Below are 12,170 nucleotides of genomic sequence, written 5' to 3' on the forward strand. Positions count from 1 at the left end.
AAACAGGAACTGTACATGACTCTTGAGATGTTTTGCTGTGAAAGTGAGCAAAGTAATGGGGCAGAAATTAGAAGGTATGTAAGCAAAGGCTTTTTCTTTTTAATTTTTACAAGATAGGAGCTACTAGAGCATGTTTGTATGTTGGCAGTAATGATCCAGTAAAGAGTAGGAATTGGATGAAACAGAAGAGAGAGGGTATACTTTTAGGAATGAAACCCTGCAACCCTGTTTTTGAACTGAGGAAGGATGGGATTCAGAGCACAGGTGGAGGTGACAGGAGAAGGGATACTTCATTAATTATAACAGGAAGGAAGGTAGAAGTGTGGATACAGATGCAGGCGGGCTGGTAGATTTGGGGAGGAAGATGAGGGAAGTTCTCTTTGTTCCTAATTTTTCAGTGAAGCATGAAGCAAATTCACCAGCCAGACTGATACAAGGGGAGGTGGGTTGCCCACCACTCATGTTGGCTTCTCTGGTATGGCCATGATGCTGGAGATACTTGGGTTTACTGGGATATGGGTTTAGAATTCTCAGGTGAGTATAGTAGGGGAAGAGGTGGGTATGGAAGTTGAGGCTGTTTGCAAAGAATGATTATATTGATAATTTTAGCTATTTAAGAAGGGAAGAGAAAATATGAGAAGAGTAAGATAAATGAGGTGGAGGAGGTCTCCATGGTCGGAGAACTGTTGGAGAGGGTATAAGTGAGATAAGAGATAGTACTCAGGGAGGGCGGTGCTTGATACTGGGATTTGGGAGGAGATACTGTTATTGATGACAAGACCTGCATATGGCCATAGGAGGGATAACAGAGGTGGACTGGAGAAAAAGCTTGTTGGATAGGAGAAGATAAAGGAGCCAGAGGTCTGAGAGCTGGTGGGCTCATCCTTCTGGATTTTGATGTCATCAAGGACAGTGATGGGAGTAGGGATGGAGGGGAAGACAGGAGCTTGGTGCTGAAATAGTCAAAGAATGAGATGCTGATCAGATGACTTTAAAATGATATCCTTTCAAAGGTAATAAAAATGAGCTAAGAGTAATTTCATGATGGTTTGGTTCATTGCATTTTATTGGAAAATTTCTACTTTAAAAAATGACTTTTATTGATTTTGAATGCCAGTTTTATTAAACACACAACTTATGAGTAAGAGTAGGTAGGATGGATTTAGATCTGCCCTTTCAATAGAACTTTCTGTGATGATATTTGTGCTGTCCAATATAGTAGCCACTAGCCACACGTGGCACTGTTGAGCACTTGAAATATGCCTAATGCAACTAAGGAATTAAAATCTCAGTTTTATTTTAAGTCAATTAAATTTAAATTTAAGTGGCCACCGCAAAATAAAAGGAATTCAAAAATTCAGTCACCTGATCTTATTCTCATAATGCCCAATAACTTGATAGATTTGAATTGGATTCCATCACTCTTCTGTGACACTGAGCCGCTGTTCCAATCTGCTATAAACACAAACTTGAACAAGTCGCATGCGTGCTTACCTTTATCATATCATCAAATTCTGAGAGGGTCAGACGAGGCGTTGTCAGAGAATCTGAAGACGTCCTCAGAGAAGCGTTCACTCCTTCCATCTGTTCCCTCACTCTCTCATGTTGTTTCTGCAGGAAGGAAGAGAAGGGAGAGAGGAAGAGAAGCTCACTTGAGAGAAAGCAACAGGGAGAGCAGTAAATGTCAATTTGCTGTCTTTGCACTCAGAGAAATCTGGGGTCATATCCCAGTCCTACCACCTAATTGCTGTGCAACTTTGGGGAATTCTACTAGTCTGATTGATGCTCAGTTTTCTCATTTATGATACGGAGATAACAAACGGAAGCACCTTGGGAGCTTCGAAGCACTGAGTTATGATTATTACTTACAACATCATCATCGCAAAGAGAGTGGACACTTCACAGGGCCTTTTACCCTTTTGTCCATAAATGTAAAGCAGGACTATGGATACAGGATTGAACATAGGCTCTACGTTTGCACTAATTGGAAAATGAATTAATTCAAAAAAGCATTTATCATATGTTAACTTTGGCACAAAGCACAAATAGCTCATTTGGATAGGAATAAAACATATACAAACCAATCTTAATGTCCTTTAAAAATTTGTAAATGGCCTCATTATCAAAGTATAAAATTGTGATCCTGCTTCCTAGCACTTTGAGCTCTTTATGTTAGATGCTCAGACTTTTTGAGGAAGAATATTGCCCAAGTGCTAATATATGTTTTGATGAATGCTTTAATTTCTACCTTCACTTTTGGGTTCTAGAGGCAGGCATGCTGTTTCAGAGTTTGAAAGCAACACAGAGTGAAACTTTAAGAGGAAAAAGTAAAAGACTCATTTTACAATCTGAGTAAAAAAATGAGTTGAAGTTACTTTAGAAACGGCAATGTAAATTGAAGTTGAAATATAAAAATTACGGTGTAATCTAAGATATTGTAGAAATAATTGCAGAAGCCTAGATATAGAAGGACATACTTTAAAACTTTCTAAGTTTGTCTCAATGTCTTTCTTACTTCCTGCAGTCTTCCCTAATTTGGTGAAAAGGGACATGGAATCCATCTTCTCCAAATACGCTCCTATAGGGGAACACATAGGTCTAGGGACAGAAAAGAATCCCATTTGAACATCTTCTTAACGCAAGAACATTAAAAAAAATCAAGTTCCCCTCAAAATTCACCAAGCTTAATACAGTGTGACTATCTGGGGTTAATTATTCTTATCTCCACAAGGAGAGGGAGTTATACAGCTCTACACGAAAGCAATATTTTAAAGTATGTGTATTAAAGTACGTAAGGAAGGGAGGGGAAAAAAGCTTGGTATTATTTAACTCTCTCAGGGCAGTTTTCCTTTTACAGAGTCTGAGATATGACACCTTCTGGAAGCTCTTGTATCTGGTCGCCTTAAGGGAACACAGCCAACACCCTGAAGTCAGAGCCAAACTTCAAAGCCGTGTGCTAACAGCGCTGCATGGTACGTTCATTTGCAGTAGTTGGAAGATGATATGGCTCAAGTTAAACGGTTTCCCCCGCTTACAACATATAGCATTAGATGGAAATGCATAAAATTAGCTGTGAAACAAAGATATTCCCGTAGAAAGATGGTCCATTTGAACAAAAGAAAGTTTTAGAAACTAATAATTGTGAAAATGACATCATTATTAGCACTATTCGACATGTTTCAGTATCCATTTCATATATGCAAAAAATAAAAAAAATTTTCTAATCCTTAAAAAAGATGATAGAAACAGTCCTGGGAAGGCAGAGCTTAGGTTTAAGAGAATCCCTCAATGGTGACAATGCTTTTTAGAGACTATTTTACCTACATACTTTTAAAATATAGAATCTTACATTCATCTGACATGGATTTTTATCATTCTGCTACTCTTTGGTGTTGAAAGTAGGATGGCGAAATAAATAACGTAATTATTAGTTGTGTGGCTATGGTTTGCACACATCAAAATGATTAAACTATGTGGTTATTTTTGGTTTCGTATCAAGACTAGAATGTTGGTGGTGTTCTTTTCTAAGCCATGCTGTAGGTTCTAACAGTGAAATGTGACATTAAAACCCCTAAGTTTAGTGAGGAGACAGATCCATTAACAGATGATCACAATACAGAAACAGAGATATGTACAAGGCACATTAAAGGATTGCTGGAGAGGAGTACCTATTAATGTGGAGATGATGGGGTTGGCCTTCTAGGGGAGGTGATGTGTGAGGTAAGACTTAAAGGATGAGTGAGGTTGTTCAGGCAAAGGAGAAAAGAAAAAGAAGTCTGCATTCCAGGCAGATGGGGTTACTGGTAGTGTGATACTGCCTGGACTAAAGGGAACCAGCAAGCGATGAGGCCAAGGAGGCTAGCCAATCAGAGAGAGTCCCCCAGGCCACAAGAAAGAGCACAGTCTATCCTATAGGACAGAGTCTTTCAAATGTTTGTAACCAAGATGCACAGTAAAAAATGCATTTTATGTTGAAACCCAGTACATATACATAACTAAAGCAGAAATGTGATGAAACCATACCTTACTGTAGGTGATGCATTTTAATATTTTCTATTCCATTTCATTTATTTTTTCTCTTTAAAAAATGCTGACTACAACCCTCAAAACTTATTTTATGATTTACTAAATGGTTCACAAGCTGTAGCGTCAAAGGCACTGCTATAGGTTGTAAGGAGAAAAGTGAATGGTCTTAGTAAGAGCAAGAGGTGACTGTCAGAACTGTGATTTGATAGGGAGTCTAATTCAAGCCAAGGTCATGCAAATATAAAGAGGTGAGAAGGGTGGTCGCTCTGGCAGGGTGGAGAGGATGGAAGGGTGTAAGAATGGAGGGGAGAGAGGAGGATGCTATTTTGGTTGAGAAATGATGAAGACCCAAGCTAGAGAAGTTATAGAGGAATGGAAAAGAGGGAAGAGAGCTAAAACTATTCTGACGGTAAAATTGGTTGACTAGATGCGGGTGTGGGGAAAGAAGGAAAATTCAAGGATAAGGATGAGTCCCAGCAACTCTCTTGAAATTTGCTTGAAGAAATTATTATTTTGTGTTACACTTATAATTTTGTTGTGTAAGATAATCATGCATTTGTTTAACAAAGAATGCTATCCTGTTATTATTCTAAAAAATATTGGCTAAGGGGTTGCTCCTAGTAGAAAAGGGTGGTGATAAGTGTAATTCACTCTTATTTAGGAAATTTTACAGTGACTTACTGAGAGGTAGTGATGACTGAAAATCAGGGCAGAGAGCGTAATTTAAGTTTGTTTTGCCAACAATAAAAATAAACATAACTGAATGAATGAATCTGCTCATAGTTGTTTCCTATATTTGACATTGATTTTTCACTCTAATCGTTATAAATATCTCCAAAGATGCACATGTCTTTCCATCAGGAGATGACCCATCTCAAATGTGGTGGTTGTGAGTGCACGTGTTGCTCAGAGCAGACACGTGACCACCACCAATTCTCAGCCCTCTGGGTGTGGGCATGCACATATCCTGGCCCATAAGGATGACCCGCTTTGCAAGCCATGGCCATGTCTGGGAATTCTTCTCACCTCTTTATATTTGCATGACCTTGGCTTGAATTAGACTCCCTATCTCTGCAGCTGCCGACCAGCCAGGCTGTGAGATTTGCTTATCACACCTTGCCAACAATTATACATACCCTTATAGAAACATGGTTCTGGGCTGCTTTGAAGTTCTAGTGCTCTCAGTATAAGTTATGCCCAGGAATAGCACATTGCTTACTCACTTGCAAGTGCAACACGTCCAAACACATGAACACAAGCACTAAGAACAATTGTGTTTTTATCAACGCAAGAGCTAAACAATTATGAGTTTCAACTTGATTTGAGGTGCACACACCTAAATTAGCAAATTACAGTGGCAAAAAATGTACAAATATTTAAAATATATGAATATTTAAATGTATCAGTATTTTAAAAATTGTATACCAACTGTCCCTTCTTGGTGTAACTTCACATTGTCTGTGCCTGAAATGCATTTACAGTTAGTGTCCACTGTACCTCGTGGTCCCGCTGCCTGGCTGCTGTGGCTCTGTTCATATCTTCTGCATCCCTGACACGGTTAAGGGCCTGGTCAAGTGATTCCTGGAGGTCTGACAACTTAGCATGGTAGTCGTCCAGCTGCTCCAGGACGACAGGAAACAGAGAGCGAGTGTCATTGTACAGCCGCTGCCAGCTCTCAGCCTGGCTCAACACTGGGAAGAAACGGACACAGAAACTGAGTGTGGGCTTCTCCCATCTCCTCCCATTCCACCCAGCATTTAGCAAAGATGCAAACTTGTCAGGCTGTGCCTTCTTTAGCAACACAGATTGAAGCTGTTGTTCACAAAAACGGCCCCATGTTTTATATTTAAAGTAAAAAAAATACTATTTTGTAGGGTTTGGGAGCTCCTGGACTACAGTTAGCTAAAAGGAGAGTTTGATGGGCTGGCCCCATGGTGTAGCAGTTAAGTGCACGCGCTCTGCTGCTGGCAGCCCGGGTTCGGATCCCGGGTCTGCACCGATGCACCGCTTGTCAAGCCATGCTGTAGCGGCGTCCTACATAAAGTGGAGGAAGATGGGCACAGATGTTAGCCCAGGGCCGTCTTCCTCAGCAAAAAGAGGAGGATTGGCGTGGATGTTAGCTCAGGGCTAATCTTCCTCACACACACACAAAAAAACAGTTTGATTAGTTTTTCCTTGGGGTTGATAGTGACAACTATAGGAAAATGATCTAGCACAGGTGTTCTTAAGCCTTTTTGTGCCATGGACCCCTTCGCAATCTGGTGAAGCCTTCAGACTCCTTCTTATATTTTGAAACACATAAAATAAAATACATAGAATTAAAAAGGAGACCGATATACTAAAAAACAAACGGGTACTATAATAACATATGTGTTTCTTTATTAATGCATTAAATAACAAGATTCAGAGGTGAGACTAATAATTACTGTAATTTTGAATTATTGATGAACTTAATGTTGTGAGATCACAGCAACAGCTAAAATATGATATGCAAATCTCTAACTTCTTTTGTTGATTACGTAGATTAAAATGGACACAAATTCTCTGCAACTCTTTCCATCCAAAGTGGAATCTATTTCTTCAGTTCTTGAATCTTGGCTGGTCTTAACCAATAGACTGGATATGACATTGTTGAGTCCCAAGCCTGGGCCTCAAGAGACTTTGTACTTTCCATTTTTGCCCCCCTGGAAGTCTGCTGCCATAGGAACAAGCCTGGGCTAGCTTCCTTGAGGCTAAGACCCCACATGGAGGGAAAAGCCCAGCCATCTCAGCTAAGGTCCCAGAGACGTGAGTGAGCTCAGCTCATTCCACAAGGAGCAGGGATGAGCTGTCCAGGTTGAGTTCAGCCCAAATTGCCAACCGATGAAATCATGAGCAAATAAATAGTTATTGTTTTAAATGAGTAATTGATAACTGATATAGGAACCAAGTCATGTTTGCTAGTACTATTGTGGTTTGATGTCTTCAGGCATCATTAAAGAAAATGTTAAATTTCCACTGGAGATTAAAAGTCATTCATGGACCTCAGAACATGAATGGTGCTGGTCTTGTGGCTTTACTGCCTTCTCAATATAATTTCTCTTACTGTAGTTCTGGGAATTGGTTCATCTTAGCCTTACATCCCCTATTTTATATGTTTTCACCAGCTGCTAAGTCCCTATTTCTTCTCAGGAGTAAAAGTTTTGTAGATTCCTTGTGGAATCTCAGCTGTTTCTCAACGGCTCAAGGTTGGACTTGGATCTAAAAATCTGGGTCATATAGTCAAGTTGTCCTGAATGACTCCCTGAGGTCATGTCTAAGTTCTTTTTTTTTTTTTTTAATTTTTTATTTATTTATTTTTCTGCCAAAGCCCCAGTAGATAGTTGTATGTCATAGTTGCACATCCTTCTAGTTGCTGTATGTGGGACGCGGCCTCAGCAGGGCCGGAGAAGTGGTGCGTTGGTGCGCGCCCGGGATCCGAACCCGGGCTGCCAGCAGCGGAGCACGCGCACTTAACCGCTAAGCCATGGGGCCGGCCCTCTAAGTTCTAAAATCGCTCTGAATATTGGGAATTGATAGCTTTGACCAAATGTTGCCCTGCAGCTCGGTGTCCTCTCCTAGACACACAAAGAAAGCAGACGTGTGCTGGGCGCTAGGAGTTGAATACACCTACGTTCATGGGCTTCATCTGCCTCCTCATCCACAAGCTCCCGTTGAGTGAAGAATGGTTGACGGCGTCTAATCTCCTCAAGCATCTTCTGGGCCAACACCAGCTTCTCAGACATCTCCTCAGAGCTAAGTTCTTCCTCCTCTGCGTAATAGATCATCTTGTTGTTGATCTCTGAAAGGAAGGGCATGGTGAGAGAAGGCAGTAGGGAGAGATGTCTGGGCATTTTATAGTGATGCCACTGAAAACATGGGCAAGTGAGGGCAAAGGGCAGGGCTGATATTAAAGTGGAAAGAGAGTCTTGTTCAAAGACAGCATACTGATGTTCACGGCGCGAGCATCAGAGGTCATCATACATTACAGGGACAAGTAAAATCCGAGGAAAACACTCTGCTTCCCATTTGGTGTCTTCAGAATGGGAATGGGATTAATACAAAGCCTGCCCTGACTTCAGCTCCGTCTGGTTTCCACAGTGATTCCAGAACATTAATATCTAAGGCACACAAATCTGGGCTCTTTGATTGACTTTTTATATAAAATATACAACTTGGAGAAAATGCTCTGAGGTATTTCCTGTCATAGGTAGAATGTGCTGGAGGTATTAATTGTATTTTAGCGGAGGATCTGACCAAGGCTCTAAGCCCAAATGAGAGTATATCGATAGTTGTTCAAGTGAGTCTTTCAGATTATTCTGCAGACTGGATAGAAAATAGAGGTTTGTTATAGCATGATGTGAGTTTTTGCTCATTTATATATATATCGTAATTGCTATTTGCTTTCTGTAGTATGACTGCTAGTCAAGATTGGGCCATTCTAACTCTGGGTCATTTTTACTCCACTTCCCTAAGTAGGATGGAGAATTTTAGAACTGGAGGGACTGCTGTGGCTCAGAGGGACTAGATGAGTTGTCTAAATACTAGCATTGCTGAGTAGTTCTCTGACTCTCTCTTCCTCCCACACACGATCCGAGGAAAGTTATGTAATTGCTGCCTTGTCCTATGGCAGCTCCGGGAGGAAGCATTCTATCTTCCTGGCATAAATGAAATTGTGTGTCTGTGGTTGACTATGGTCTATGTGGTTGGCCAGACAAGACGAGTAAACAAACACTGGAGTCCCATAAATCACACCGGGATAAGGGCTTGTATTTTATATGGATAACAGCTTGAAGGTCACCAGAAGTTACTTTAGAGAGGGTTGGGAATAAGGAATGACATACCCTGGGTGTTGTAGGGCATTCCTGAATTCTGAAGGAAGGGAGATAAAGGGATGAAGAGGTTTTCAATGCTATAAATATTACTGAGAAAGTTATAGGGAAAACAAGATATGCCAAAAAAATGTATGAAGGGATTAAACATTCACTTTGCAAGTTAAGTCTAAAATATTAATTCTTGAAATAAACTAAACATAGATATATTTTTCCTCAGATCTAGCACTTGAGATGCTGAATTCTTTGGCATTTTGATGCAAATATTATATTTACAATTTTGGCCTGTTTTAGCCATGTCTGGTATAGATTAGAAAAAGGAAATGTGGGCCATAACATTTTTGCCTTTGGTCTTTGGAGACTGTTCATACATTATTTTAAAAAGGCAAAAATTGATGAAAATTATGGTTTCCTATTTACACTTCTTTTGTATTTTTTTGGTCTTTTCCTATGCTTACAGGGTCAGATAAGAGGGCTTAGATTCTTTCCAAATGAGACACCTTAAAATCAAAAGTTGAGTTACAACAGCAAAGGTGAATGATTTTCTCTGAATGGCTTATTAGGATGTTGGCTTTATTTGCTGCCTAGAGGGACATTTATTTCTTAATTAGATGTGGGCAGCCAATCTAGGTTCAATCTTACTTTTGGAACAAATCAATAGTAACTCTAAAATGTTATAGGAAAAGAATATTTTATTGGTAGATGCAGAAGCATGAGATAGTGAGGATGGGAAAGGGGAATATTTGAAATGGTTTTACTGCATATTACAGGCACCAAAGGAAATACAGCAAATGATTAATCTTGGCTCGATATATCCTTCTGCCTGGCATATGCTTCCTATGCCTGAGTGTAAAGATATGAATCTCCCACCGTGGGTCCCTTTACTGCTATTGTGCCTTGAGATGCACTTGGTGTTGTTATCCAGCTCTTAATATATAGGAGAATAAAAGCTATGGTAACATACAAATACTGTATCTTAGCAGACTGTAACCCAAGGAAATTCTCTTTGTCTTAGAACAAATAAAATCGCCTGTTTTCTGTTGGTGAATTGAAGGCTGGCTTTCAGTGGGCTACTCAGATGGTCTTCAAAATGCAGCCTGCACTTATCAGAAGATAGAGCACACATAAATAATCCTCCAACAGGGAAGGTGAAATCTGCCACAATGATTTAGGGCAAAGAAATCCCACACGCCCCCTCTCCACTCTTCTTCTGGAGCATGTTGCCTGGCTGGTCCTGGGGAAAGAGCATCACAGAGACAGCTTAGGACAACTTGGATTAGTGGACAGTTTGCTGTCACTCTAAAGGTGGTGTGTTTTCACTGCAAATAATCAAGAAAAATGTGACTCCCACTCAACTCTTGCATTTTAGAGACACCATAGCATTCAATTTCCTCTGCTGGAAGAGTATTCTCGCATTCCATTTCTGTGAAATGCCTGGAAAGGGAATGATTCTGTACATTTACTCCTGAAAATCAAGAGATAGTAAAAAGGGATGAGAGCTCAGAAAACCCAGATAAACAAACTTGAAGACCTTATATAAGTTTAAACCTATAATACTCTAAAACAGTTCCTGGCACATAGTAAGCACTAGCAGGAGCCATTATTTTTATTGTTGTTTACAACATGAATGATTCTTTGACATTAAGCTGCACCATGTGAGAATATATTTACCTTGGATTTTATCCCTCATACTGTGGGCTTGCTCTACAAGCTGAGTTGCGTGGTTAATGGTATCCATGCTTTCCTTCTGAGCCAGTTCACTCTTTCTTGAGGCTTGACTTTCCTATAAATAATCCGTATAAACGCCAGATTAAATTTACGAGAAGGGAACGTTGTATATATGCATGTGGCGGTGGGTGGGCATAATGTATTCCATAAACATAAATTTTCCCAGCATGTGAAAGTTCTATAACATATAAAATGGTCCCAGAAATCATGCATGAAGGCCGATGGGATGACCAGCTTTAGAATTACAGAATGCTATAAAATCAGACGCAATTCCTATGCTGTGAGTCACAGTTCAATTCAAACCAACCGCCTTTCATATGCAATCTACTCTTTGAATTTTTACTGTATCTCAAGATGCCAGGAAACTACCCATGTCTGCTGATCAGTTTGACATTGTGCGGGCTGAAAAGCTTAAAAGTTCAAAGGGAAAACTGTTGAGAAAGGAGGCAGATCTTGAAATGCTCCACGAGTCCAGTGGCTCCTGGGTGGTCCAACCAGTGCTGAAACTGAATTACCACAGAGATTTAAAGGATTATGCTCATTGGGCTAAATGACGTTTTCAATGCTGCATTCCAAATTCCCATCCACATTGATGGACCTTGTGTACAAATAACTGCTCAAGCAGATTTGGCTTGGAGTAAATGGAGCTCTTCCTGAGGAGCTGACTCCATTCTGCCAACTTGGGAGCTCCCGTTTCAGAGCTCCCACGTAGTATTTGTCAAAACGAAATCCCAACTCAAACGTGGCTTCTGAAGAAAGGATGTGTGAGTGGGTATGCGTACATGTGTATTTGTGTGTGTGTAAGGACAGAAGCTGATCTAAGAAATGATTCAAGGCCGGGACACTGGCCTGTGTGCACAGTGTGGGGGATGGGTACTTCCTTTTGGCATTAGAAAGACTGACTCATGGGTTGTACTTAAGAGGAGGAGGAGTTGTTCGTCTGGCATTTGGTAAATGCCCACTTGCCTCTTCTGGTGTTTTTTGGCTCAGCTCTGCGACAAAGTGCTGCTGTCCTGAATGGACTGTGGATGACCTGCCCCACGGAGGCTGGTGGACCCACTGCATAGTGTCCCCTGGGACAGGAAAGTGGCCATTTCAGACTTCTCTCCTTTCATCCAGTGTACTAGCCTGACGATTACGCCATGATCTTACCTGCAATGTTTTTACACCTTCCAGGCATAACCCAAGCAAGTGACCCTTTAGTCAAGGAAGAGAAGGCAGAAATGGTATTGTAGCAAACACATGCCCCAGAGGCTTTTTATCGGGCAAGTCCAAAATCCTTTCCATATACAAACCCCTGAGCAGCAGTAATGTGGTCATCAGTCCCTTCCTGAAACAGGGAGCTCTTTGAATGGACATTGCATTCTGAGCCATTGCGTTCCCTCCTCCAATTCCCCTCTTTCTCTTGGTTTGTTCTAATGCTTTCCAGAGACATAAAATTTGCGGTCATTTTGAATTTAGATAATGTGGAAAATAAGATGAATCTTACTCTTGATGTTACCACTCTCCACTTTAAAAAAACATGGACAGAAACATTTAACAGATGTTAAAATTTTTAACAAGTTG

At 40.6% G+C, this 12,170-nt stretch overlaps 1 protein-coding gene across 1 annotated transcript in view; it reads right to left on the reverse strand.

Moving 5' to 3' along the window:
* The window catches only part of LAMA4 (laminin subunit alpha 4), a 134,973-nt gene that overhangs the window by 51,544 nt on the left and 71,259 nt on the right, over positions 1-12,170 (reverse strand). Inside the window, exons 9-12 of the mRNA XM_004422231.3 lie at positions 10,548-10,659; positions 7,679-7,846; positions 5,524-5,717; positions 1,495-1,611 (exon numbers count right to left, since the gene is read on the reverse strand). Coding sequence (XP_004422288.2) covers positions 1,495-1,611; positions 5,524-5,717; positions 7,679-7,846; positions 10,548-10,659 — 591 coding nt within the window. The remainder of the gene's footprint in view (positions 1-1,494; positions 1,612-5,523; positions 5,718-7,678; positions 7,847-10,547; positions 10,660-12,170) is intronic.

The sequence above is a fragment of the Ceratotherium simum genome, chromosome 19 (assembly GCF_057802395.1).
Source record: "Ceratotherium simum simum isolate JZ-2026a chromosome 19, ASM5780239v1, whole genome shotgun sequence".
Lineage (NCBI taxonomy): Eukaryota > Metazoa > Chordata > Mammalia > Perissodactyla > Rhinocerotidae > Ceratotherium > Ceratotherium simum.